We start from the raw sequence: 27,896 nt of genomic DNA, 5'->3' as shown, positions 1-27,896 counted from the left end.
TTCAGGAAAGAGTTTCCAGTTTAATTACATCAAAGCTATATCCAAAATAAAAATAACACTCAGAAACAAAGATTGCTTATAATTCTAGAACATTTTAATTCTAAAGAGCTTTAACAAAAAGCCCCAGTTTCCAAATGTTCATCAAAAACAGAATGAATATCAGTCCCATCAATAAGGGGGAAAATCAAAGAAAAAAAAAGGAGAGGGTGAGAGATGTAAGAGATGAATGAAGGTTGACAACTATTCTCCTTTAAAAAGAGAAACACTGCTTCCTCAGTGTCACTTAAGGATATGAACAGGCAGGAGGAAAGTAACTGTCCATATTTGCCTTATATACAGTATTGGGTAATTAAATGCCAGTTGGGCTGTTTAGGAATGGCTTGCTAAAACATTGAAAAAATGAAAGACTTCATCCTTGTCATAGACTGCCACTTCAGTGGAACATTCAGTGCACATGACTGGGTGATAGATTTCTTCTACATCTGTCTCTGCCTTCTCGGCAGCATCTTCCTGGTTAGACCTCATCTTCTTATGGACCCGCCTTTTCTTCCTGTTCTCTGAGGCTTTATATCTCAGAACCTCCTCTTTGTTAACAGAACAATTCATCACAAACATTGCTCTATACTGAGTTTTGTATGATTCATGCCTAAGAGAAAAATGAAATGGAGAATTGGGGTTTATGTTCTGTGTTAATAGTTTATCCATTTAGATAAAATTTGAGAATACCAAAAACTTACTGAAATACGAACCAAAGAAGACATAGGAACAAAACAGCCAAGTATAAAGAAATTTTAAACAGTTGTTTTAAGAATAATTAAAACTTGTGAACACAGCTCACTGCAGCCTTGAACTCTTAGCCTCAAGTGATCCTCCTGCCTCAGGCTCCCTGGTAGCTGGGATTACAGGCACAAGCCACTGCACCAGGCAGAAGAAACATTTTAGTATATAACAGTATAAAGAAGAAATGTATCCTCTTTCCTTCTGCTTTTTGAAAGTAACTTTTGGCTGGCGCGGTGGCTCACGCCTGTAATCCCAGCACTTTGGGAGGCCGAGGTGGGTGGATCACAAGGTCAGGAGATCGAGACCACGGTGAAACCCCGTCTCTACTAAAAAAAAAAAATACAAAAAATTAGCCGGGCGCGGTGACGGGCGCCTGTAGTCCCAGCTACTCCAGAGGCTGAGGCAGGAGAATGGCGTGAACCCGGGAGGCGGAGCTTGCAGTGAGCCGAGATTGCGCCACTGCACTCCAGCCTGGGCAGTCTCAAAAAAAAAAAAAAAGTAACTTTTATCTCAGGGGGAAAAAAATATTTGCTCTTCAAACTTAGACAAAAGTTGTTGGAAACTTGCCAGGTAATGTACAATAATCTTTGACTACTGTCTTTTCACATTGTGGCCTGAGACTCTGCCCTCTTCTCATTATAGATGGTGCCATTGTGGTCAACATTTTAGTAAAAACTACAGGTTTAAAAGCTTGAGGAGCTTCTGACTTTATAATGTCTACTCTTAGCTATTATATATTTAATCAGTCTAACGTAGGGGTCCCCAAAGCCCGGGCCACAGACCAGTACCAGCCTGTGGCCTGTTAGGAACTGGGCAGCACAGCAGCAGGTGAGCAGCGGGCAAGCAAGCATTACCAACTGAGCTCTGCCTCCTGTCAGATCAGCGGCAGCATTAGATTCTTCTAAGTGTGAACCCTATCGTGAACTGCGCATGCAAGGGATCTAGGTTGCATGTTACTTATGAGAATCTAACTAATGCTTGATGATCCAAGGTAGAACAGTTTCATCCAGAAACCATTCCCCCACTTTGTTCACCTCATATACGTAATATTTTCCTACTTATTTTCCCACTTAGTAAGTTGTTTTTTTTCCCCTTAGACCTCATGCAACAAAAATATCTATCTGGCTAAAAACAGTGAGCTCAAACTGTGCACTCACTAGCTCCCAATATTAATCTTCACCTTCACTACCACCATAACCACCAGGAAGTAAGAATGTGCAAGTGGGCACTTCTCAGGGAAAAATAATCTAAACTTTCAGAAATATCTTCAAACATAAATAGTTCTAGTTTCCTGTGTATGTGCTTGCATGACTATATCTGTCTCAGATCTCTAAGAATCCCTTATCACATGTTTATATTTTTCCCTTTCTCTGTATCTCTTGTGCATCAGAACAAATCATTTTTTCTAAATTTTTCCTTTTTTTTTTTTTTTTGAGACAAGGTCTCACTCTCTTGCCCAGAGCAAGAGTGCTGGAGTGCAGTGGCACAATCATGACTTACTGCAGGCTCTACCTCATGGATTCAAGTGATCCTCCCACTTCAACTTCTCAATTAGCTAAGACTACAAGCATACACCACCATGCGTGGCTAATTTTTTTCTTTTTGTAGAGAGGGGGGTCTCCCTATGTTGCCCAAGCTGGTCTCAAACTCCTGGCCTCAAGCGATCCTTCCACCTCAGCCTCCCAAAGTGCTGGGATTACAGGTGTGAGCCACCAGGCCCAGCCTAAACTGTTTTCTTAAAGAACACTCACCAGGCCAGGTGCGGTGGCTCACGCTTGTAATCCTAGCACTTTGGAAGGCCAAGGCAGGCAGATCACGAGGTCAGGAGATCGAGACCACGGTGAAACCCCATCTCTACTAAAAATACAAAAAATTAGCCGGGCATGGTGGTGGGCACCTGCAGTTCCAGCTACTCGGAGAGGCTGAGGCAGGAGAATGGCGTGAACCCGGGAGGCAGAGCTTGCAGTGAGCTGAGATCGCGCCACTGCACGCACTCCAGCCTGGGTAACAGAGCGAGACTCCGTCTCAAAAAAAAAAAAAAAAAAAAAAAGAACACTCACCAAGGAAGGCCGGGTGTGGTGGCTCACGCCTGTAATCCCAGCACTTTGGGAGGCTGAAGCAGGCGGATCACGAGGTCAAGAATTCAAGACCAGCCTGACCAACATGGTGAAACCTCATCGCTACTAAAAATGCAAAGATTAGCCAGGCATGGTGGCACATGCCTGTAATCCCAGCTACTCAGGAGGCTGAGGCAGGAGAATTGTTTGAACCCGGGAGGCGGAGATTGCAGTAAGTGGAGATCACACCACTGCACTCCAGCCTGGGCGACAGAGCGAGACTCCATCTCAAAAAAAAAAAAAAAAACACTCTAAGAAGTCTTAAATCATTTCCCCAAACTTTAAATAAAATTTTCATTAAAAAAAAAAATTACTCCATTGTATTGAAACCTTGCATTAATATGGAACATAATTTTCACCAAGGCCAATTAGATCATGAAGAAACTTTTGAATATAGGCACCCTGTGTTATGGTTTAACTGGAAGACAGGCAGCTTAAGTACAAAGACCTCATCTCATAAACATAGTCTGTGTTAACTTATATGCAAAACGCTTAAGGCTCATATGTACAGTAAAAAATTGTTGCAAATCATCATAAACCTCAAGCCAGCTAATAAGAATAAACTACAACTGGTTACTCATTAGTTCCTAAAACAAATCGACCACCCGTATCATTATTTATTTTCAGTTAATTTGATTCAGAACATGTACTAAGCCAGCCACTTATAAGGCTACTAATACAAGAAAAAATCATGCCTATAATCCCAGCACTTTGGGAGGCCGAGGTGGACAGATAGCTTCACACCAGGAGTTTGAAACCAGCCTGGCCAACATGGTGAAACCCCATCTCTACTAAAAATACAAAAATTAACCGGTGTGGTGGCACATGCCTGTAGTCCCAGCTACTCCAGAAGCTGAGGCACGGGGAGGCGGAGGTTGCAGTGAGCAGAGATGGTGCCACTGTACTCCAGCCTGGGCAACAGAGCGAGACCCTGTCTCAAAAAAAAAAAAAAAAAGGAACCCCTAATTTACAGGCCAATCAGATAAGAGGCATGGGTAACCTGGGGACCTCCTACTTACAATGGCATCTGAAGTGGTGGGGGCAGTCTTGTTAAGACTGATCTCTCAACCTGTGGGTTCTGCACTAACTCCAGGTGGTGTCAGAATTATATTGTAGGACACTCAGTGTCCATAGAAAATTGAAGATTGCTTGATATGGGGGGAGAAGCCCCACACATTTGGTGTCAGAAGTGCTGTGAGTAGAAATATAGTTTTTCTTTTAAGGTGTTATATCATTGTACAACACATATGCAGTTTCACCAAATCCTTATTAGCACTGGCAAGTGCTTTATTAAAAAAGCTACTAATAAAAATTTTTATCGATATATCATAGATGCACGTATTTTCAGGGGGTACATGTGATAATTTAACATATTCATATAATTTGTAAAGACCAAATCAGTGTAATTGAGAGATCCATCACCTTAAATATTTATTATTATTTCTTGAGACAAAGTCTCACTCTTACCCAGGCTGGAGTACAATGGTGTGATCTCAGCTCACTGCAACCCCTGCCTCTCAGGTTCAAGCGATTCTCCTGCCTCAGCCTCCCAAGTAGCTGGAATTACAGGCGCATGCTACTACACCCAGCTAATTTTTGTATTTTTAGTAGAGACAGGGTTTCATCATGTTGGCCAGGCTGGTCTCGAACTCCTGACCTCAGGTGATCCGCCCGCCTCAGCCTCCCAAAGTTCTGGGATTACAGGCATGAGCCACCATGCCCAGCCAATATTTATCTTTTCTTTATGCCAGAAACATTTGAATTACTCTCTTCTAGCTATTTTGAAATATACAATAACTTTCTTTACAATAGATTATTTTAAACTATAATTCATCCTGCTGATCAATGGGCACTTAGGTAGATATTTTGGCTCTTATAAATAGTGCTACAATAAACATGAGAGCACAGATATTGCTTTGATATATTGATTTCCTTTCTTTTGGATATATACTCAGTAGCAGAATTGCTGGATCATATGGTAGTTCTATTTTTAGTTTTTTGAGGAACTTCCATACAGTTTTCCATAGTGGCTATACTAATTTACACTCCCACCAACAGTGTTCAGGGGTTCCCCTTTCTCCGCTTCCTCACCAGCATCCCATATTCCCTGTCTTTTTGATAAAAGCCATTCTAAACAGGGTGAGATATCTCATTGTAATTTTGATCTCCATTTCCATGACTTCCATTTCCATCCATGATTAGTGATGTTGCACATTTTTTCATATACTTGTTGGCCATTTCTGTGTCTTCTTTTGAGAAAGAAGTTTTTTTTTTGAAGTTTGAGTAAAATTGGTATTTTGGTATTTGCTGGGATTACAGGTGTGAGCCACCGCGCCCGGCCAATTGTATTTCTTTTCTTTTTTCTTTTTTTGAGATGGAGTTTTGCTCTTGTTGTCCAGGCTGGAGTGCAATGGCGTGATCTCAGCTCACCACAACCTCTGTCCCCCGGGTTCAAGTGATTCTCCTGCCTCAGCCTCCCAAGTAGCTGGGATTACAGGAATGCACCACCACACCTGGCTAATTTTGTATTTTTTAGTAGAGACAAGGTTTCACTATGTTGGTCAGTTTTGTCTTGAACTCCTGACCTCAGGTAATCTGCCCACCTTGGCCTCCCAAAGTTCTGGGATTACAGGCATGAGCTACCGTGCCTAGCCTGATTCCTTGTATTTCAATGGTCTCAGTTGTTATGCCTTCTTTTCTATTTCTAATTTATTTGGGCCTTCTCTCTTTTTTTCTAAGAGGTTTGTCGATTCTATCTTTTAAAATTATCAACTTTTAATTTCATTAATCTTCTGGCTTGTTTGTTTGGGTTTTTTGGGGTCTCAATTTCATTCATTCCTGCCTTGATCTTTATTATTTCTTTCCTTTTATTTTATTTAAGTAATTTTTTTTTTGAGACACAGTCTCACTCTGTCGCCTAGGCTGGAGTGCAATGGTGTGATCTCGGCTCACTGCAACCTCTGTCTCTCAGGTTCAAGCGATTCTCCCGCCTCAGCCTCCTGAGTAGCTGGGATTAAAGGTGTGCGCCACCACACTTGGCTCATTTTTGTATTTTTAGTAGAGACAGGGTTTCACCAGGTTGGTCAGGCTGGTCTCAAACTCCTGACCTCGTGATCTGCCTGCTTTAGCCTCCCAAAGTGCTGGGATTACAGGTGTGAGCCACCATGCCCAGCCTCTTTCCTTCTATTAATGTTGGATTTGGTCTGTCCTTGCTTTTCTAGTTCCTTGAGGTGTACCATTAGATTATTTGGGTGAAATGTTCTGTAAATGTCAGTTAGGCTTCTTTGGTCTACTGTGTAGTTTAGCTCTGATGTTTCTTTATGGTTTTCTATCTGGATGATCTGTTCATTACTGACAGTGGAGTGCTGAAGTCCCCTACTATTATTGTATTGCAATACTAATACTGTATTGTATCTCTCCCTGTAGAATTTTTTTTTTTTTTTTTTTGAGATGGAGTCTCACTCTGTCACCCAGGCTGCAGTGCAATAGCATGATCTCGGCTCAATGCAACCTTCGCCTCCCAGCTTCAAGTGATTCTCCCACCTCAGCCTCCTGAGAAGCTGGATTACAGGTACCCACCATCATGCCCAGGTAATTTTGGTATTTTTGTGGAGATGGGGTTTCATCATGTTGGCCAGGCTGGTCTCAATCTCCTGACCTCGTGATCCACCAACCTCAGCCTCCCGAAGTGTTGGGATTATAGGCGTGAACCACTGCGCCCAGCCCCTTTGGATCTATTAATGTTTATATACCTGGGAGTTCCAATGTTGGCTGCATAGGTATTTATACTGTTATATAAATTCCTCTTGCTGAATTGACCCCTTTATATAGTAAACTTCTTTGTTTCCTTTTTACAGTCCTTGATTGTAGTCTGTCTTAAGGACAGCTATTCCTATACTGGTTTCCAGTTGCATGAAATATCTTTTCCCATTCGTGTTCAGTCCATGTGTCCTTACAAGTGAAGCAAGTTTCTTCTGGGCAGCATATAGTTGAGTCTTGTTTGTTGATCCATTCAGCCACTATCTACCTTTTAATTGGAGAAGTGAGTCCATTTACATTGTGTTACTACTGGTAAGTAAGCATTTGCTACTGATATGGCTTGGGTCTGTGTCCCTGCCCCAATCTCATGTCAAATTATAATCTCCAACATTGGAAGTAGGACCTGGTGGGAGGTGACTAGATCTTTGGGGCAGATTTCCCCCTCATGCTGCTCGTGATATTGAGTACTCACAAGATTTGATTGTTTAAAAGTATGCGGCACCTCCCCTCTCTCTCTTCCTCTTGCTCTGGCCATGTAAGATGTGCCTGCTTCCCCTTTGCCTTCTGCCATCATTAAAAGTTTCCTGGCCAGGCGCACTGGCTCACACCTGTAATCCCAGCACTTTGGGAGGTCAAGGCGGGTGGATCACCTGAAGTCAGGTGTTCAAGACCAGCCTGACCAATATGGTGAAATTCCACCTCTACTAAAAATACAAAAATTAGCCAGGAGTGGTGGTGTGTGCCTGTAGTCCCAGCTACTTGGGAGACTGAGACAGGAGAATTGCGTGAACCTGGGAGGTAGAGGTTGCAGTGAGCCAAGATCGTGCCACTGCACTAAAGCCTGGGTGACAAGCAAGACTCCCTCTCAAAAAAAAAAAAAAAAAAGTTTCCTGAGGCCTCCCCAGCCATGCTTCCTATACAGCCTGTGGAACTGTGAGCCAATTAAATTTCTTTCTTTATAAATTATCCAGTCTCAGGTATTTCCTTATAGCAGTGCAAGAGCAGACTAATACAACTACTGGCATTTTGCTGCTTTTTTTCTGGTTGTTTTGTAACTCTTCCCTTCTTTACTGTCTTCCTTTGTGATTAAGTGATTTTCTCTGGTAGTATGTTTTAATCCATTGCTTTTTGATTTTGGTGAATCTATTATAGGTTTTTGTATTATGGTTATCATGAAATCACAAAAAAAAAACTTACAGATATAACAAGGTTCTTTCTTTTCTTCTTTTTTTTTGAAACAGAGTTTTGCCCTTGTTACCCAGGCTGAAGTGCAGTGGCGCAATCTTGGCTCACTGCAATCTCCACCTCCCTGGTTCAAGTGATTCTCCTGCCTCAGGCTGCTGAGTAAGCTTGGATTACAGGTATCTGCCACGACTCCCAGCTAATTTTTTATGTTTTTAGTAGAGATGGGGTTTCACCATGTTGGCCAGGCTAGTCTCGAACTCCTGACCGCAGGTATCCACCTACCTCAGCCTCCCAAAGTGCTAGGATTACAGGCATGAGCCACCACGTCTGGCCCAGTTCTTTCTTTTCTCTATTTTTTTCTTCTTTTTTTGAGACAGAGTCTCACTCTGTCACTCAGGCTGGAGTGAAGTGGCATGATCTTGGCTCACTGCGACCTCCACCTCCTTGGTTCAAGCAATTCTCCTGCCTCAGCCTCCCCAGTAGCTGGGATTATAGGCACGCGCCACCACGCCCAGCTAATTTTTGTATTTTTAGTAGAGACAGAGTTTCACCATGTTGGCCAGGCTGGTCTTGAACTCCTGACCTCAGGTGATCCGCCCACCCCAGCCTCCCAAAGTGCTAGGATTACAGGCATGAGCCACCACACCTGGCCCTTTATTTCTGAGACAGTCTCACTCTGCCCCCAGGCTGGAATGCAGTGGTGCAATCTCAGCTCACTGCAACCTGTGCCTCCCAGGTTCAAACAATTCTCGTGCCTCAGCCTCCCAAATAGCTGGGATTATAGGCAAATGCCACGCTCAGCTAATTTTTTAATATTTTTAGGACAGAGGGGTTTCACCACGTTGGCCAGGCTTGTCTCAAACTCCTGGCCTCAAGTGATCCGCCCACTTTGGCCTCTCAAAGTGCTGGGATTACAGGATGAGCCACCACACCCAGCCTGGCATTTTTTTTTTTCATTCCAGTCCCTCCTGATATGTATGGTTTCCACTGAGAAGTCTGTTGCCAGATGAACTGTAGCTACTTTATATGTTATTTGCTTCATTTCTCTCGCTCTTTTCAAGATCTTCTCTTTGTCCATAATCTTTGGACAGTTTTATTGTTTTATTGTTATATGCCTGGGGGTGGTTTTATTTGAGTCAAATGTGTTTGGTGTTCTCTGGCCATAAATATCTCCTTCTCAAGTTTTGGAACATTTTCTGCTATTATTATTATAATTATTATTTTTGAGACCAAGTTTTGCTCTTGTTGCCCAGGCTGTTGTGCAATGGTGTGATCTCAGCTCACTGCAACCTCCGCCTCCTGGGTTCAAGCCATTCTCCTGCCTCAGCCTCCCGAGTAGCTTGGATTACAGGCATGCACCACCATGCCCAGCTAATTTGTTTACATTTTTAGTAGAGACAGGGTTTTACCATGTTGGCCAGGCTGGTCTCGAACTGCTGACCTCAGGTGATGCACCCACCTTCACCTCCCAGAGTGCTGGGATTACAAGTGTCAGCCACCATCCCCAGCTACTGCTATTATTTTTTTGAATAAGCTTTCTACCCCTTGCTTTTGCTCTACTCCCTACTGAGTACCAATTCTTAGATTTAATCTTTTGAGATAATATTTTATATCTTGTAGGAGATCTTCATCCCTTTTCTTTCTCCTCTGATTGTGCATTTTCAAACAGTCTATCTTTAAGCTCACTGATTCTTTCTTTTGCTGATCCTTTCTGCTGTTGAGAGCCTCTAATGAATTTTTTAGTTCAGCAAATGTATTTCTCAGAGTTCCCAGATTTCTTTTTTTTTTTTTTGAGATGGAGTCTCACTCCGTTGCGCAGGCTGGAATGCAGTGGCATGATCTCGGCTCACTGCAACCTCCGCCTCCTGGGTTCAAGCGATTCTCATGCCTCAGCCTCCCAAGTAGCTGGGACTATAGGCGCGTGCCACCATGCCCAGCTTATTGTTTGTATTTTTAGTAGAGACGGGGTTTCACCGTGTTAGCCAGGATGGTCTCAATCTCCTGACCTCGTGATCCGCCCGCCTCGGCCTCCCAAAGTGCTGGGATGACAGGCATGAGCCACTGTGCCTGGCCGAGTTCCCAGATTTCTGTTGTATTTTATTTTGTTCTTCTTTTAGAGACAGAGTCTGACTCTGCCACCCATTCTGGAGTACAGTGGCACAATCATGGCTCACTGCAGCCTTGACTTCCGAGACTCAAGTGATCCTCCTACCTCAGCCTCCAAAGTAGCTGGGTCTATAAGCGTATGCCAAGACACCAACTAAGTTTTTTTCGTTTTCTGTAGAGACAGAGTCTTACTACGTTGCCCAGACTGGTCTCAAACTCCTGGTCTCAAGCCATCCTCCCAGCTTGGCCTCCCAAAGTACTGGGATTACAGGTATGAGCCACTGTGCCCATAATTTTTTTTTAAAATTATTTCGATCTCTTTGTTAAATTTCTCTGATAAATTTCTGAATTGCCTGTTCTGTCTTGGAGATCACTCAGTTTTTTTAAAACTGCTATTTTGAATTCTTGGTCAGAGAGTTAACATATCACAGTATTGTGATATGTGATAAGGGGTCAGTCACTGACTCCTTGTTTTGTCCATTTGAAGAGGTCATGGTTCCATTTGCTACTGTGTCTTGTGGATGTAAATGTACGTCTTTGTATTGAAGGATTAGTTATTTATTCTAGTCTTCTCTGCTTTGCTTTTTTTGATTATTAGATATGTTCACCTAGAGATTCTTTGTAATTTGCAATTTGCATGTTGATATTCTTTTTCCTTTCTTCCCACTACGTCATTGCTTCCTTTTTGGCACCAGATGGCACTTTAAGCCTCAGTTCTAGTAAACACTGAGCATGCTGCCTGTTCCAAATGAAGCGGGGGGGTGGGTCCCAAAGAGGATAAGGATATCCCAGTAGGATGGGAATGCTGGCTAGGGGTTCACACTTGGGACCTGGCTTTGTCTCTGGCTATCCTTCTTTGTCTCTGGCTGTCCTCAGGGATATTTTTTCCTCCAGGCACTCTCAGTGTTTCCTATGGGTTGAGGCAGGGACAGATCTCTTACCAGAGAACTCGAAAAGGTAAAGAAGCTAGTTGTACACTTCAATCTTACTTTTTCTAATGTAGAAATCATGAGCTCAGGGAATTTTTCTGCTCACTTGGTGGCAGAGAGATTGTGGAGAAGGATAAGCAGATATGGAAGAACAATTCTCTTACTGTCTGCTTTAAGTTTTTTTCACTTCTCTGTGGCCCTAGAAACTGTCTCCTCCTTATATTGAGATCTGGGATACTGGTGGTGATAGCTTCAGTGCTGTATATTTGGTTTTGGTATTCTGCAGGAGGAAGGAAACCAGTTTGCTTCTATGCTGCTATTTTGCACTAGAAAAGATACCTTTTTTTTTTTTGAGAGAGAGATGGGGATCTCACCTTTGTTTTGTTGCCCAGGCTGGAGTGCAATGGTGGTCACAGCCCACTGCAGTCTTGAATTCCTGAGCTCAAGCCATCCTCTCACCTCAGCCTATTGAATAGCTAGGTCTACACGCATACATCACTAGACTCAGCTAATTTTTTTTTTTTTGCGACGGAGTCTCGCTCTGTCGCCCAGGCTGGAGTGCAGTGGCACAATCTCGGCTCACTGCAAGCTCCGCCTCCCGGGTTCACGCCATTCTCCTGCCTCAGCCTCTCCGAGTAGCTGGGACTACAGGCGCCCGCCACCACGCCCGGCTAATTTTTTTGTATTTTTAGTAGAGACGGGGTTTCACCGTGGTCTCGATCTCCTGACCTCGTGATCCGCCCGCCTCGGCCTCCCAAAGTGCTGAGATTACAAGCGTGAGCCACCGCGCCCGGCCTTTTTTTATTTTTTGTAGAGATGAGGTATCACTATGTTGCCTAGGCTGGTCTCAAACTCCTAGGCTCAAGTGATCGCCTTAGCCTCCCACAGCACTGGGATTACAGGCATGAGTCACTGTGCCCAGCTTTAAAAGTATAAAAGCTACATTTAATATAACTATATATAATCAAAATTAATTGTATAAAGATGAGTCACACAGCACCAAGAATCTAAGTACAGAACCTTATCAGAATTCCTGAATACCTCAAAAGTCTGTTTCTGGGCTGGGCACAGTGGCTCACGCATGTAATCCCAGCACTTTGGGAGGCCAAGGTGGGCAGATCACTTGAGGTCAGGAGTTCGAGACCAACCTGGCCAACATGGTGTGACCCTGTCTCTACTAAAAATACAAAAATAAGGCCAGGCATGGTAGCTCACACCTGTAATCCCAGCACTTTGGGAGGCCAAGGCAGGTGGATCACAAGGTCAGGAGTTCAAGATCAGCCTGGCTAAGATGGTGAAACCCTATCTGTACTAAAACTACAAAAATTAGCCGGGTGTGGTGGCAGGCACCTGTAATCCCAGCTACTTGGGAGGCTGAGGCAGAAGAATCGCTTGAACCTGGGCAGCAGAGGTTGCAGTGAGCCAAGATTGCACCACTACACTCCAGCCTGGGCGACAGAGTGAGACTTCATCTCAAAAAAACAAAACAAAACTATATATATATATATATATATATATATATATATATATATATATATATATGTATCTATATCTAGATCTAGATATATATACACACAAAAACTAGCCAGGCATGGTGGTGGCCACTTGTAATTCCAGCTACCTGGGAGGCTGAGGCAGGAGACTCGCTTGAACCCACGGGACGGAGGCTGCAGTGGGGCGAGATTGTGCCACTGCACTCCAGCCTGGGCAACAGAGCGAGACTCTGACTTCAAAAAAAAAAGTCTGCTTCTGATTTAAACAAAATATGTATGTGTGTGTGTGTGCGTGTGTGTGTGTGTGTGTGTGTCCTTCGTCCATTACCTTTGGCAATCAAGGCAAAGTGTGGTCATGCAGGCAGGACAATTCAAGACAGCATCACTATTTGGAACAGGCTGTTGTTGACGTGACCTCCGTGGTCCCAAACCATGGTAACTAGAACAGAAGAAGAAAGTGGGGAGAAAAACATATTAAAACCAGATCTTGGTTTCTAGTGTCATTTTCCAATAAAAAGAACCAGTACTCTTCAGAGAAATGGCTAATTCTAGGAAAGAGGAACACAAGATGAACCTGAAACATCTTTTAGTGCCAGAAAAGAAGGAAGTAATCAAGAAAACAAAAACAAAACAGTGAGGTGGTTATGACAAAGGGAAACAGGAGCCAACTGAACGAGTCACCAACTGCCAAAGCTGAAACAAACTGAGCAACAAAATAAAGTAGGATTGGATTACAACCCAAAGTATAAAATAAATACCCACGAGTCCATGCTAATATAAATGTACTGAATAAATAAATAAATGGGGGAGAAGAGACAAATCCCCATACAGAATTCTAAATAATCTATAAAGATGCTCTTCCCTCACAGTGGTGGAGTATAACTCTCTAGTCCTTAAGTCTGGGTTGGAGACAGTGACTTCCTTCCAAAGAGTACAGTATGGTAAGGCGGGGTAAAAGACTAACTTTACAGTAGAGAAAGTTAACACTGGTCAGCAAGGTGATCAAGGTCAACATCAACACACAAAACTCAGGTTGGTAGTATGTACTCTTGATATAATGTGATGAAAATGGCTCTCTACTTCTATGTTCTTACTCATAAAAATCCATAATCCCATCCTAATTATGAGAAAAAACAGCAGATAAATTCCAACAGAGGGGCCTCCTACATATACCTGATTAGTGCTCCTCAAAGTAATTAAGGGCAGTGAAAAGAAGGAAAGTCTAAGAAACTGACAGAGTCAAGAAGAGCCTAAGGAGACATGATAACTAAAAGTAATGTACTATCCTACACAGGATCCTCAAACAGAAAAACAACAGTACATAAAACTAAGGAAATGTTTTAAAATTATGGATTTTGATTAATAATGTATCAAGGCCGGGCACGGTGGCTCACGCCTGTAATCCCAGCACTTTGAGAGGCCAAGGCGGGCGGATCACGAGGCCAAGAGATCAAGACCATCCTGGCCAACATGGTGAAACCCCATCTCTACTAAAAAATACAAAAATTAGCTGGGCGTGGTGGCACACGCCTGTAGTCCCAGCTACTCAGGAGGTTGAGGCAGGAGAATCGGTTGAACCCAGGAGGCGGAGCTTGCAGTGAGCCAAGATCACACTACTGCACTCCAGCCTGGGTGAAAGAGCGAGACTCCATCTCCAAAAAATAAAAAATAAAAAATAAAATAATAATGTATCAATATTAGTCCATTAATTGTGACAAGTGTACCAAAAATAAAAGTCCATGAATTTTTTAAAAACAGTAAAGCTACATTAAAAAACAAGCACACAGGCTGGGCACGGTGGCTCACGCCTGTAATCCCAGCACTTTGGGAGGCTGAGGTGGGTGGACACAAGGTCAGGAGTTCAAGACCAGCCTGGCTAACATGGTGAAACCCCATCTCTACTAAAAATACAAAAATTAGCCAGGTGTGGTGGCGGGTACCTATAATTCTAGCTTCTTGGGAGGCTGAGGCAGAGAACTGCTTGAACCCGGGAGGTGGAGGTCGCAGTAAGCCGAAATTGTGACACTGCACTCCAGCCTGGGCAACAGAGTCTCGCTCTGTCCCAAAAAAACAAAAACAAAAACAAGCATAGAGCCAGGCTGGAATTACACCTGTAATCCCAAGCCAAGGTGGGCAGATCACTTGAGCCTAGGAGTTTGAGACCAGCCTGGGCAGCATGGTGAAACCCTGTCTCTGTAATAAAATAAAATAAAAAAAAGAAAATAAAAATAAACAAGCATAAACCGGGCATGGTGGCTCACACCTTTAATCCCAGCACTTAAGGAGGCCAAGGTAGGAGGGGATTGCTTGAGCCCAGGAGTTTAAGATCAGCCTGGGCAACACAGCAAGACCTCGTGTCTATTAAAAATTAAATTAGAAACAAAAAAAACAAGCATGCACTCAGGAGGCTGAGGCAGGGGGATCACTTGAGCCCAGGAGCTCAGGGCTGCATTGAGGTATGATAGCATCACTGCACTACAGTCTGGGCAACAGAGCAAGACCCTGTCTTTAAATTAAAAAAAAAAAAGACCGGGTACGGTGGCTTATGCCTGTAATCCCAACACTTTGGGAGGCCAGGGCGGGTGGATCATCTGAGGTTAGGAGTTCGAGACCAGCCTGACCAACATGGAGAAACCCTATCTCTACTAAAAATACAAAATTAGCCAGGCGCAGTGGCACATGCCTGTAATCCCAGCTACCCGAGAGGCTGAGACAGAAGAATCGCTTGAACCTGGGAGGAGGAGGTTGCGGTGAGCCAAGATCACATTTGCACTCCAGCCTGGGCAACAAGAACAAAACTGTCTCAAAAAAAAAAAAAAATGGCCTGGCACAATGGCTCACACCTGTAATGCCAGCACAGGAGGTGAAGACAGAAAGATCACCTGGGGCCAGGAGTTCAAGATCACCTTGGGCAACACAGTTAGACCTCTCTACTAAAAAAATTTTTTTAATTAGCCAGGTGGTGTGTGCCTACAGTCCCAGCTACTCGGAAGGCTGAGGTGGGAGGAGTGCTTGAACCCGGGAGGCGGTGTGTGCCTACAGTCACAGCTACTCAGGAAGCTGAAGCAGGAGGAGTGCTAGAGCCCAGAAGTTTGAGGCTACAGTGAGCTATAACTGCACCATTGCACTCCAGCCCAGGCATCTCTTAAAAAAAGGTGGGGGCGAAGGGTGTGGAACCAACACAAACATCCATCCCTCGGTGGATGAAAGGATAAACAAATTGTGGTATATACATACAATGGGATACTATTCAGTCATAATAAGTAGAGAAGTACTGACATATGCCAAAATGTAGATGAACTTAAAAAGCACTATGCCCTGTGAAAGAAGCCAGATACAAAAGGTCACATCCTGTATAATATCCCATTCATAAGAAATATCTAAAATAAGCAAATCCACAGAGACAGTGCACAGATCAGTGGCTGCCAAGGGGCTGAGGGGAAGGGTAGGGAAACTACCTAACAGTACAGCGTTTCCTTTTGGGATGATGAAAATGGTTGAAACTACATAAAATTGGTGGCTGTACAACATTGTGAATGGTATTAAATACCACTGAATTGTTCACTTTTAAAGTGGGTACTTTTGCTATGTGAATTTCATCTCAAAAAAAATTTTTAACTGCTCCTTGCAGAGCAAGGCTACCCCATAAGCAGTGTACCTAGAGTAGTCTCATCTCAATTTTTTTTTTTTTTTTGAGACATTCTCACTCAGTCGACCAGGCTGGAGTACAGTGGTACAATATCAGCTCAGTGCAACCTCCACCTCCTGGGATCAAGCGATTCTTGTGCCTCCAGAGTAGCTGTGATTACAGGCACACACCACCATGCCCAGGCAATTTTTGTATTTTTAGTAGAGACAGGGTTTCGCCATGTTGGCCAGGCTGGTCTTGAACTCCTGACTTCAAGTGATCCGCCCGCCTTGGCCTCCCAAAGTGCTGGGATTACAGATATGAGCCATCATGCCCAGCCTCATCTCAATTTTTAAAAATCAAATTTGTAAGTAGTTAAAAAGAACAATTTGCTAAATCCGCTCTTCATCCACAAAAGCTTTTTTTTTTTTTTTTTGAGACATGGTCTCATTCTGTTGGGAGGCTGGAGTGGAGTGGCGTGATCTCAGCTCACTGCAACCTCCACCTCCCAGGTTCGAGCAATTCTCCTGCCTCAGCCTCCTGAGTAGCTGGAATTACAGGTGTGCGCCACCACGGCCCCACTAATTTTTGTATTAGTAGAGACTCGGTTTCACTATGTTCGCCAGGCTGGTCTCAAACTCCAGACCTCAGGTGATCCACCCGCCTCGGCCTCCCAAAGTGGCTGGGATTACAGGTATAAGCCACCACCCCAGCCCATCCACATAAACTCTTAATCTCAAAGTAATTTAAAACAGCATCTGAAAAAAAACGTCAGTTTTTCTTGAGGGAGAGATTGACTAACGCAGCCTAAATTCAACGAGTTTAAAAAAAAAAAAAATTGTCGGGCCAGATGCGGTGGCTCACGCCTATAATCCCAGCACTTTGGGAGGCCGAGACGGGTGAATCACGAGGTCAGGGGTTCGAGACCAGCCTGGCCAACATGGTGAAACCCGGTCTCTACTAAAAATACAAAAAATTAGATGGTGTGGTGGCAGCCGCCTGTAATCCCAACTACTCAGGAAGCTGAGGCAGGAGAATCTCTTGAACGCGGGAGGCGGAGGTTGCAGTGAGCCAAGATCGCGCCACTGCACTCCAGCCCAGGTGACAGTGCAAGACTCCGTCTCAAAAAAATTAATAAGAATTTAAAAAATTTAAAAAAAATTGTCTCACTAAAATTTGCTGGTTATTTTCAAAATAAACTATTGAGCAGTTTTTTCCGCTTTTTTGTTTGTGTGTGTTGTGTATGTGTTTGTGTAAACATATACACATATATTCAAAATGTGAATGTAGTAAAAATCATCTTTCAATCTTTTTTTCTAAAGATTCTAAATATTAACTTTAAGTTCTTACCCCCTTCTCTGTGCATCAACCCAGGCCTGATCTCTGTTATCTTTTTCAGGATCATACAGTAATTCGTCATTTGTTGGAATCTTGTGTTGTTTCTTCTTTTTTTTCTTGGTCACCTGTACTAATTTTGAAAATGTTAGGATATGGCTAAGAATCATGTGTCAAGTTCACACTTCTTTAAATGAAGAGTCTCGTTTCCCAAGCTACACATTTATTTATATTTTCCCTAAAAAGTTAAAAAAGGGAGAGGCGCAGTGGCTCACACCTGTAATCCTAGCACTTTGGGAGGCCAAGGTGGGTGGATCGCCTGACGTCAGGAGTTTGAGACCAGCCTGGACAACGTGGCAAAACCCTGTCTCTACTAAAAATACAAAATTATAGCCAGGTGCGGTGTTCATGCCTGTAATCCCAGCACTTTCGGGGACCGAGACAGGCAGATCACCTGAGGTCAGGAGCTCGAGACCAGCCTGGCCAACACGGTGAAACCACCTCTCTACTAAAAATACAAAAATTAGCTGGGCACGGTAGCAGGCACCTGTAATCCCAGCTACTTGGGAGCCTGAGGCAGAAAAACTGCTTGAACCCAGAAGGCAGAGGTTGTAGTGAGCCGAAATTGTGCCACTGCGCTCCAGCCAGAGTGAGACTCCGTTTCAAAGAAAAAGAAAAAAATAAAATAAAATACAAAATTAGCCAGGCGTGGTGGCAGGCACCTATAATCCCAGCTACCTGGGAGGCTGAGGCAGGAGAATCACTTGAACTCAGGAGGTGGAGGGTGTGGTGAGCCAAGATCACGCCATCGCACTCCAGCCTGGGCAACAAGAGCAAAACTCCGTCTCAAAAAAAAAAAGTTAAAAAAAACCCTTCATCTAAACAAGGCTTGTCCAGGTAGGGTGCGGTAGCTCACACCTATAATCCTAGAGCTTTGAGGGGCTGAGACGAGAGGATCACTTGAGACCAGGAGTTCAAGACCAGCCTGGCCAGCATAATGAGACTCCATCTCTACACAAATAAAAATTAAAAATTAGCCAGGCACACCTGTAGTCCTAGCTACTAGGGAAGCTGAGCTGGGAGGATGGCTTGAGCCTAGGAGTCTGAGGATGTAGTGAGCTATAATTGCACCGCTGCACTGCTGGAGCCTGGGTGAGAGTGAGACCTATCTCTAAAAAAGTAAAAAATTTAACAAAAATTTAAAAAATAAAGTTCTTCTCCAACTAATAAGGCATTAAAATGACAGAGGAGGCAAAAATTGTTTATTTACCCAAAACTGTTACCTCAAGGACTAAGTTCAAACAATGAGAATTCAGAGACTCAAAAGAGCCACTCAACACAAGCCAAGAATAGAAACTCATGATGTATGAATATATACATAAAATGCTACTAAAATTAGAACAAAAATATTTCAAAAGCGAATTCAAAAAAAAAACAGTATGAGGTCAGACACAGTGGCTCATATCTGTAATACCAGCACTTTGGGAGGATCACTTGAAGCCAGGAATTCGACACCAGCCTCAGTAACAAAGCAAGACCCCATCTCTACAAAAAAAAAAAAAGAAAGGAAGAAGAAAAAAAAAAAAAAGAGAGAAAAAAAAAAAACTATGGCCATCTACATACACTAGACTTTTTGAATGTATTCTAGCAGGCAGGGAGTGGTGGCTCATGCCTGTAATCCCAGAACTTTGGGAGGCCAAAGTGGGCAGACAACCTGAGATCAGGAGTTTCAAACCAGCATGGCCAACATGGCGAAATCCTGTCTCTTCTAAAAATACAAAAAGTAACCAGGTATGGTAGCGTGTGCCTGTAGTCCCAACTACCAGGGAGGCTGAGACACCAGAATCGCTTGAACCCAGGAGGCAGAGGCTATAGTGAGCCAAGACTGCGTCACCGCACTCCAGCCTGGGTGACAGAGTGAGACTCTGCCTAAAAAATACATAAAAAAGGCTGGGTGCGGTGGCTCATGCCTGTAATCCCAGCACTTTGGAAGGCCGAGGCAGGCGGATCACGAGGTCAGGAGATCAAGATCATCCTGGCTAACACAGTGAAACCCCATCTCTACTAAAAATGCAAAAATTTAGCCGGGCGTGGTAACGGGCACCTGTAGTCCCAACTACTTGGCAGGCTGAGGCAGGAGAATGGCGTGAACCCAGGAGGCAGAGCTTGCAGTGAGCTGACGCCACTGCACTCCAGCCTGGGCGACAGATTGAGACTCCGTCTCAAAATAAATAAATAAACAAACAAATACATACATTCTAACAGGTCAATATTTAAGTAACAATGCATAAAAATATAATATTGTTCTTTACCACAGAAATTTGTTATTTGAATATTTCATTGTAATTACTGAAATAATTAGTTTTAGCTCTTGTTATGTTCAACCTTGCTAAAATTTTATAAAAATTCAATTTTGAGGCTGGGCACAGTGGCTCACGCCTGTAATCCCAGCACTTTGGGAGGCCAAGGTGGGCGGATCACAAGGTCAGGAGATCAAGACCATCCTGGCTAACACAGTGAAACCCCGTCTCTACTAAAAATACAAAAAATTGGCCGGGCGTGGTGGCTCATGCCTGTAATCCCAGCACTTTGGGAGGCCGAGACGGGTGGATCACTTGAGATCAGGAGTTCGAGACCATCCTGGCTAACGCAGTGAAACCCTGTCTCTACTAAAAATACAAAAAATTAGCCGGGCGTACTGGTGGGCGCCTGTAGTCCCAGCTACTCAGGAGGCTGAGGCAGGAGAATGGAGTGAACCGGGGAGGCGGAGCTTGCAGTGAGCCGAGACTGTGCCACTGCACTCCAGCCTGGGCAACAGAGCGAGACTCTGTTTCAAAAAAAAAAAAAAAAAATTAGCCGGGCGTGGTGGTGGGCACCTGTAGTCCCAACTACTCAGGAGGCTGAGGCAGGAGGATGGCATGAATCCAGGAGGCAGAGCTTGCAGTGAGCTGAGATCGCGCCACTGCACTCCAGCCTAGGAAACAGAGCAAAACTCTGTCTCAAAAAAAAAAAAAAAAAAAAAAGAAAAATTCAATTTTGAAGAACATAGGGGCTGATTAAAAAGCAACACATTGGCCGGGCGCAGTGGCTCACGCCTGTAATCCCAGCACTTTGGGAGGCCGAGGCGGGCGGATCACGAGGTCAGGAGATCGAGACCATCCTGGCTAACACGGTGAAACCCCGTCTCCACTAAAAATACAAAAAATTAGCCGGGCGAGGTGGCAGGTGCCTGTAGTCCCAGCTACGCGGGAGGCTGAGACAGGAGAATGGCGTGAACCCCGGGGGGCGGAGCCTGCAGTGAGCCGAGATCGCGCCACTGCACTCCAGCCTGGGTGAAACAGCGAGACTCTGTCTCAAAAAAAAAAAAAAAAAAAAAAGCAACACATTAAGAAAAATTCTGCAGGAGGAGGCCGGGTGCGGTGGCTCACACCAGTAATCCCAGCACTTTGGGAGGCTGAAGTGGGTGGATCACCTGAGGTCAGGAGTTCGAGACCAGCCTGGCTAACATGATGAAACCCCGTTTCTCCTAAAAAAACAAAAAATTAGCCAAGCATGCAACAGGCGCCTGTAATCCCAGCTACTTGGGAGGCTGAGACAAGAAAATTGCTTGAACCCAGGAGGTGGAGGTTGCAGTGAACCAAGATGGCGCCATTGCACTCCAGCTTGGGCAACAAGAGTGAAACTCCATCTCAAAAAAAAAAAAAAAAAAAAAATTCTGCAGTTGGATTAAAACATAGAAACTCTTTGCAGGCATGAAAACAAATATTGCTGCTATAGGGAACCTAAAGGAAGAGGGAGCAAAAGCCCTGAGGAGGGGAGGTATTGATTTGGGACACACTCTCTCTCACTCCCTAGGTACACCCAAGCAGCACCACTGTTGGTGCCATGTCCTCACATGCCTGCATCCCCAGGTTTTTTTTTTTGAGACGGAGTCTCACTCTGTCACCCAGGCTGGAGCGCAGTGGTGCGATCTCAGCTCACTGCAACCTCTACCTCCCTGGTTCAAGCAACTTCCCTGTCTCAGCCTCCCAAGTAGCCAGGATTACAGGTGCGTGGCACCAAGCCGGGCTAGTTTTTTTGCATTTTTAGTAGAGATGGGGTTTCACCATGTTGGCCAGACTGGTCTAGAACTCCTGACCTCAAGCAATCTGCCCACCTCTGCCTCCCAAAGTGCCGGGATTACAAGCGTGAGCCACCACGCCCAGCCCCCAGTTTTTCTTATTAATCAATCCTGCTTTTGTTTTCACATCAATGGCATCCACTTTATTTATTTTTTTTTTGAGACAGTCTCACTCTGTCGCCCAGGCTGGAGTGCAGTGGTGCGATCTCGGCTCACTGCAACCTCCACCTCCCAGGTTCAAGTGATTCTCCTGCCTCAGCCTCCCAAGTAGCTGGGACTACAGGCGTGCGCCACCATGCCCGGCTTATTTTTGTATTTTTAGTACAGATGGGGTTTCGCCAAGTTGGTCAGGCTGGTCTTAAACTCCCAACCTCAGGTGATCTGCCTGCATCAGCCTCCCAAAGTGCTGCGATTACAGGTGTGAGCCACCATGCCTAGCTATAATTTCTTAAAAGACCAAACTCAGAGGGAAATCCTAACATCCAATAATTGTTAGGCAAACTTTTTTTATAAAATGTAACTGCTAAACCTGGTAAATAGGTTACTTACCTGCTCTGTCTTCATCCTCAGAATCAGAATCAAAATATATATCATCGTAATACCTCGTCGGAGCTGTTGCAACTTTTCCATTTCCTGAGGAAGATCCTATTCAAACCAGAAGTAAAGTTTACAGACTAAATCACACATAATTCACAAGGCGAAAAACTCCATATATTCTTCCATCACCTCAAAGCAATATCAACTCATTCACAATCTCATTTGATGGTGACATATTTTGACATCAGTGAATTACTCGATGTCTATGCCCTATACAGTTACAGAGAACTGGCCCTCCTTAAAATGTTCCAAATCTTGAGAAAATTCTTCTCTCTCCCTTCCCACAAATCTCATTAAATAAAATAGCCATATCTTCAGGTTGCCAGCACACGTATCTCTACCTTTCAGTCATATAGTATACTGTGCAGAACATAGAACAAACATTTTGTTCTAAGAAACATTAGGAAACAGGAAGGCAGGAGGAATGAGTCAAGGACACATTGTTCTCCTCAGTTGTGCCCAAGGCCATGACATTACCTATACTTATGTCATCATATGCCCATATCCCTAATTCCCCTTAGTTAGCATCTGCTTTAGTTTTTATTATATTTTTATATGCTTTCAGATTTTGCCAGCTAATACATAGCATATCAGGGTGGAAATCAATGCTGAAGAGTGAAGAGTCCTACTGGCTTTTTTTTTTTTTTTTTTTTGAGACTGTGTCTCACTCTGTTGCCCAGGCTAGAGTACAGTAGCATGATCTCAACTCACTGCAACCTCTGCCACCCAGGTTCACATGATCCCCCTGCCTGACCCTCCGAGTAGCTGGAATTATAGGCACCTGCCGTCACGCCCGGCTAATTTTTTGTATTTTAGTAGAGACAGGGTTTCACCAGGTTGGCCAGACTGGTCTCGAACTCCTGACCTCAAGTGATCCACCCACCTCGGCCTCCCAAAGTGCTAGGATTACAGGTGTAAGCCACTGCACCCAGTCGCTACAGATTTTTTTTTTTTTTTTTTAGATGGAGTCTCGCTCTGTCACTCAGGCTGGAGTGCAGTGGCGTGATCTTGGCTCACTGCAAGCTCCGTCTCCTGGATTCACCCCATTCTCCTGCCTCAGCCTCCCAAGTAGCTGGGACTACAGGCACCTGCCACCACGCCCGGCTAATTTCTTGTATTTTTAGTAGAGACAGGGTTTCACGGTGTTAGCCAGGATGGTCTCGATCTCCTGACCTCGTGATCCGCCTGCCTCAGCCTCCCAAAGTGCTGGGATTACAGGCGTGAGCCACCGTGCCTGGCCCAAATTTTTTTTTTAAATTATCTGGGCACAGTGGTACACGCCTGTAATCTCAGTTATTCAAGAAACTGAGGTGGGAAGATCATTTGAGCCTAGGAGTTTTAGGCTACAGTGAGCTATGACACTGTACTCCAGCCTGGGTGACAGAATGAGACATTGAATCTAAAGTAATAAATAAATAAATAACTTTTTTTAAATGAGAAAAAGAAGACTGTAGCTCAGACTGCCAAATACATTTACTCCTTCATTCAATAAATATTTACTGAGCACCTATTGAAAGTGCTGGGGACACAGAAGAGCACAAATAAGATTCCTGCCCTTACAGAGCTTACAAAAATATATATAAAATTGAACCAAAAGTTTACCAGTTCCCAGAGAGGATAACTTGTCCTCCATTGTTTTCATGGTAGAATTTAATTCAGCTTCCATCTCCTTTTCAAATTCATCTTCACTAGATGATTCACTTTCTCCAGTAAGACATTCTCTGATGAGTTTTCGTTTTTGGTCAGGAGTTCCATGTAAAAGCACATCCACTTCATCCTCAGAGCTAGCATACATTTAAATCAAAAAGAATATGAATATTTAAAGATTAAAATAATTGGGTCGGGCGCGGTGGCTCACGCTTGTAATCCCAGCACTTTGGGAGGCCGAGGCGGGCGGATCATGAGGTCAGGAGATCGAGACCACGGTGAAACCCCGTCTCTACTAAAAATACAAAAAATTAGCCGGGCGTGGTGGCGGGTGCCTGTAGTCCCAGCTACTCGGAGAGGCTGAGGCAGGAGAATGGCGTGACCCCGGGAGGCGGAGCTTGCAGTGAGCCGAGATTGCGCCACTGCACTCCAGCCTGGGTGCCTGGGAGACAGAGCAAGACTCTGTCTCAAAAAAAAAAAAAAAAATTAAAATATTTAAAACTCCCAGCATCTCACTGTCCAACAACAATTTTAAGTATTACATGGTTGTATTTGATGTACTTATATATTACATATAGCTATTCTCAATAAGCCAGTTCTGCATATTTCCAATCTTTTTTAATTTTTTTTTTTTTTTTGAGATGGCATCTCACTCTGTCACCCAAGTTGGAGTGCAGTGGCATGATCTCAGCTCACTGCAACCTCCACCTCCCCGGTTCAAGCAATCCTCCCACCTCAGCTTCCCCAGTAGCTGGAACTATAGGCACATGCCACCATTCCCAGCTGTTTTTTTGTTTTGTTTTGTTTTTTAATTTTTGTCAAAATGGGGTTTCGCCATGTTGCCCAGGCTGGTTTTTTTGTTTGTTGGTTTGTTTCTTTCTTTTGAAACAGAGTCTCGCTCTTGTCGCCCAGGCTGTAGTACAGTGGCATGATTTCTGCTCACTGCAACCTCCACCTCCTGGGTTCAAGCGATTCTCCTGCCTCAGTCTCCCAAGTAGCTGGGATTACAGGATTCAGAATCCGTCTCAAAAAATACATAGATAGATATATAGATACATAGATATCCTGGTTGTGATACTGCACTACAGTTTTGTAGTATGTTAACACTAGAGGAAACTGGGGAAAGAGTACACAGGATCTCTCTGTATTATTTTTCTTTTTTTTGAGATGGGGGTCTCCCTGTGTTGCCCAGGCTGGAGTGCAATGGTGCCATCTTGGCTCACTGAAACCTCCGTCTCCCAGGCTCAAGCCAACCAACCGCCTCACCCTCCCGAGTAGCTGGGACCACAGATATGCGCCATCATACCAGCTAATTTTTTGTATTTTTGGTAAAGGCATGGTTTCATCATGTTGCTCAGGCTGGTCTTGAACTCTTGAGCTCAAGTGATTCTCCTGCCTTGGCCTCCCAAAGTGCTGGGATTACAGGTGTGAGCCACTGCACCAGACCTGTATTATTTCTTATAACTGAATGTGAATCTACGAAAACTTCAAAATAAAATGTTTAATTTTAAAAAACTGAATCACAAAGTGAGAGTTATTTTTTCTACAAATTTTCTTCAATCCTTGTGATTATTTCAACCAAAGTCTCAGTTTTCAGCACTGCTGGGAAAGGCAATAATACATCATGGACCCTGGATATGCAAGTTAAGTATGCTAAGAATGCAAGGTTCTGACCACTGTTCACTCCAGCCATTTCTCAGGATTGTGTTTGCAGCGAACAACCTTGAGGAATGAGATAATGTCTCCTTCCAGGACAAAGAGCAGATGTATTTACTGTCTGCTATGAAAGAGGTGGATTCTCCAAGCTCAAGTATTCTTTAGCCACGATGCCAACCCCCTGAATGTGCGGCATTCTTCTAGGACCCTCAGCGTAATACCTGTAGGGTTGACAAGCAAGAGCAAGCCACACAAACATGATGCTCATGCTGCTTGCTGTGCTATGTGTAGTCTTATCTTTGACCCAGGAGTCTCATGTCTTCGGTCAGCTACCGTGAAACAGTAACAGGCTACAATGTATTAGCTTATAATTAGTGTAAAATTAAATCCTGACAGACACTTCTCTAACACTAATCTCCCTTTTTAAAATAATAACCATTTGGCTCAGAGCCTACAACAGGCAATACTGATAACATTGTTTTGTTTTTATAATATTTATCTTTACAGTTACCTTACCAGTGGCAACTGTCACAGGATTATAAAGCTTCCTTAAAGAAATGATACAACAGGCCTGGCTCGGTGGCTCACGCCTGTAATCCTAGCACTTTGGGAGCCTGAACGCAGGCAGATTGCCTAAGGTCAGGAGTTCGAGACCAGCCTGGCCAACGTGGTGAAACCCCATCTCTACTAAAAATACAAAAAATAAGCCAGGTGTGGTAGCACATGCCTGTAATCCCAGCTACCCAGGAGGCTGAGGCAGGAGAACTGCTGGAACCCAGGAGGTGGAGGCTACAGTGAGCCGAGATTGCACCAGTGCACTCCAGCCTGGCTGACAGAGTGAGACTCTGTCTCAAAATAAATAAATAAATAAAAGTAATTGAGACATGCATATATATAAATATACCTCCTTTCACAGACAGGACCCATTAACTGAAACTCTTTTCACAGGGAATCCTGGTATCTATCCTCACTCCTGACAAAAGAAATCTTTTTTTTTTGAGACGAAGTCTGGCTCTGTCGCCCAGGCTGGAGTGCAGTGGCGCGATCTCGGCTCACTGCAAGCTCCGCCTCCCGGGTTCACGCCATTCTCCTGCCTCAGCCTCTCTGAGTAGCTGGGACTACAGGCGCCCGCCACCACGCCCGGCTAAATTTTTTTTTTTTTGTATTTTTTAGTAGAGACGGGGTTTCACCGTGGTCTCGATCTCCTGACCTCGTGATCCGCCCGCCTCGGCCTCCCAAAGTGCTGGGATTACAAGCGTGAGCCACCGCGCCCGGCCTGACAAAAGAAATCTTAACAGCAGTCTGATTTCCCATGCATCCAATGTCTCCCCATGACAATATGAGGAAACAATGTTATTTTTTTTTATTTTTATTTTTTAAGAAATGAGGTCTCATTATGTTGCCCAGGCTGTTCCTTTACTACTAGGCTTAAGAGATTCTCCAGCCTCAGCCTCCCAAAGTCCTGGGATTACAGGCATGGCCACCACACCCAGCCAACGTTGTTAATGAAAGCATGGCTTTACAGAAAGCTTCTTTGGGCAGAATGAATGTTTTAAAGTTTAAGAATAGGATCTGCTGACAGCTTAAGAAATAACTAAATTTGTGTGGAAATATCTTGGCAAAATAGCTTCAAGTTTCCCTGGTAGAATAAAGCCCACCCTTCTGGAAATCCCACGAACCTTCTTCTGTGCCTATCTCAGGTCAATATTCTCTACAATGCTCTGCCAAGATATATATACTTTATCTTATTACCCTTATTATACTACGAGCCTCTGGAAGACAAGGACCTTATGATTTACCTCTGTAGCTCAGAGCAAGCATAAAACAGTCCCTGTCAAAAAAAAAAAAAAAAAAAAAAAAAAAGCTGTTCAATATTCCCTTATTTCTGTTTATGGCAGTTTAGTCTTCAAGATGGAAACTTCACATTAAGTCCTGTAACCCTCACAACAAACATAGTGTGTTATACTATGTTATATAGATTATACAACTATGTAATTACAGTTCAATTTTACAGGTGAGTAATCGAGGATAAGTGACTTGCCTTCCGTCACTCTGCTACTAAGCTGCAGAGACAGGTTTCGATCTCATTGCTTTTGAAGATTTACACGCGGTCCCCCGTGATTCCGGAATATCCCTCTTCCTACAGGCGACATCGGCCCCGCCTCCCCCGGGGCTGCGCGACCCCATCAGGAAAGCCCTTTGGCCTCGCACAAGTGACAGGCACGACAGGCTCCCGAGCCGCTAGGGTCCGCATAGGCTCGGCAGGCGCAACGAATGGAGGCGACCAAAGCCAGGCCTCGACCCAAATCCTCGGGGGCCAGGGTAGGGCAGGGGCCCACCTGCTCAAAGCCGGCTCCTCGTCGCTAGGCTCTTCAACCGCGTAGGGGTCGTAGTCATCCGGCAGCCGGTTCATGGTGGCCTGCAGCGGCCTACACCGTCCACAAGCAATTTGCAGCTTCTCTGTTTACACTGCAAGTTCAGTCCCTAAAGCGACCCTGACGCCACTTCCGCCTGAACTTCCGAGTCTCCCTTGCGCGCCCGCGC

General features: G+C 44.3%; 1 protein-coding gene across 2 annotated transcripts; it reads right to left on the bottom strand.

The window, feature by feature from the left end:
* EAPP (E2F associated phosphoprotein) lies at window positions 1-27,896 on the bottom strand. 2 transcript variants are annotated; one of them, XM_055291543.2, is made up of 6 exons: window positions 27,692-27,896; window positions 23,652-23,833; window positions 22,002-22,097; window positions 17,348-17,465; window positions 12,698-12,808; window positions 1-646 (listed from the first exon to the last, which is right to left on the bottom strand). In XM_055291543.2, the coding sequence occupies exons 1-6, from the start codon at window positions 27,763-27,765 to the stop codon at window positions 370-372; spliced, it is 858 nt and encodes a 285-aa protein (XP_055147518.1). In that variant the 5' UTR covers window positions 27,766-27,896; the 3' UTR covers window positions 1-369. The 2 variants fall into 2 exon arrangements, with proteins under 2 accessions (XP_055147518.1, XP_055147520.1); XM_055291545.2 differs by lacking the exon at window positions 17,348-17,465 and having other exon boundaries at window positions 503-646; window positions 27,692-27,877.

The sequence above is a fragment of the Symphalangus syndactylus genome, chromosome 9 (assembly GCF_028878055.3).
Source record: "Symphalangus syndactylus isolate Jambi chromosome 9, NHGRI_mSymSyn1-v2.1_pri, whole genome shotgun sequence".
In the NCBI taxonomy this organism is placed as follows: Eukaryota; Metazoa; Chordata; class Mammalia; order Primates; family Hylobatidae; genus Symphalangus; species Symphalangus syndactylus.
The sequence above is the reverse complement of the archived record's forward strand: the minus strand, read 5'-3'. Positions and strand labels throughout refer to the sequence as shown.

Coding starts and splice junctions, on each gene's coding strand:
- EAPP (XM_055291543.2), bottom strand. CDS start 27,765: ATGAACCGGCTGCCGGATGACTACGACCCCTACGCGGTTGAAGAGCCT. Junction 23,834..27,691: donor GAGGAGCCGGCTTTGAGCAG/GTGGGCCCCTGC, acceptor AATGTATGCTAG/CTCTGAGGATGAAGTGGATG. Junction 647..12,697: donor CTTTGCCTTGATTGCCAAAG/GTAATGGACGAA, acceptor TTTTTCTCTTAG/GCATGAATCATACAAAACTC.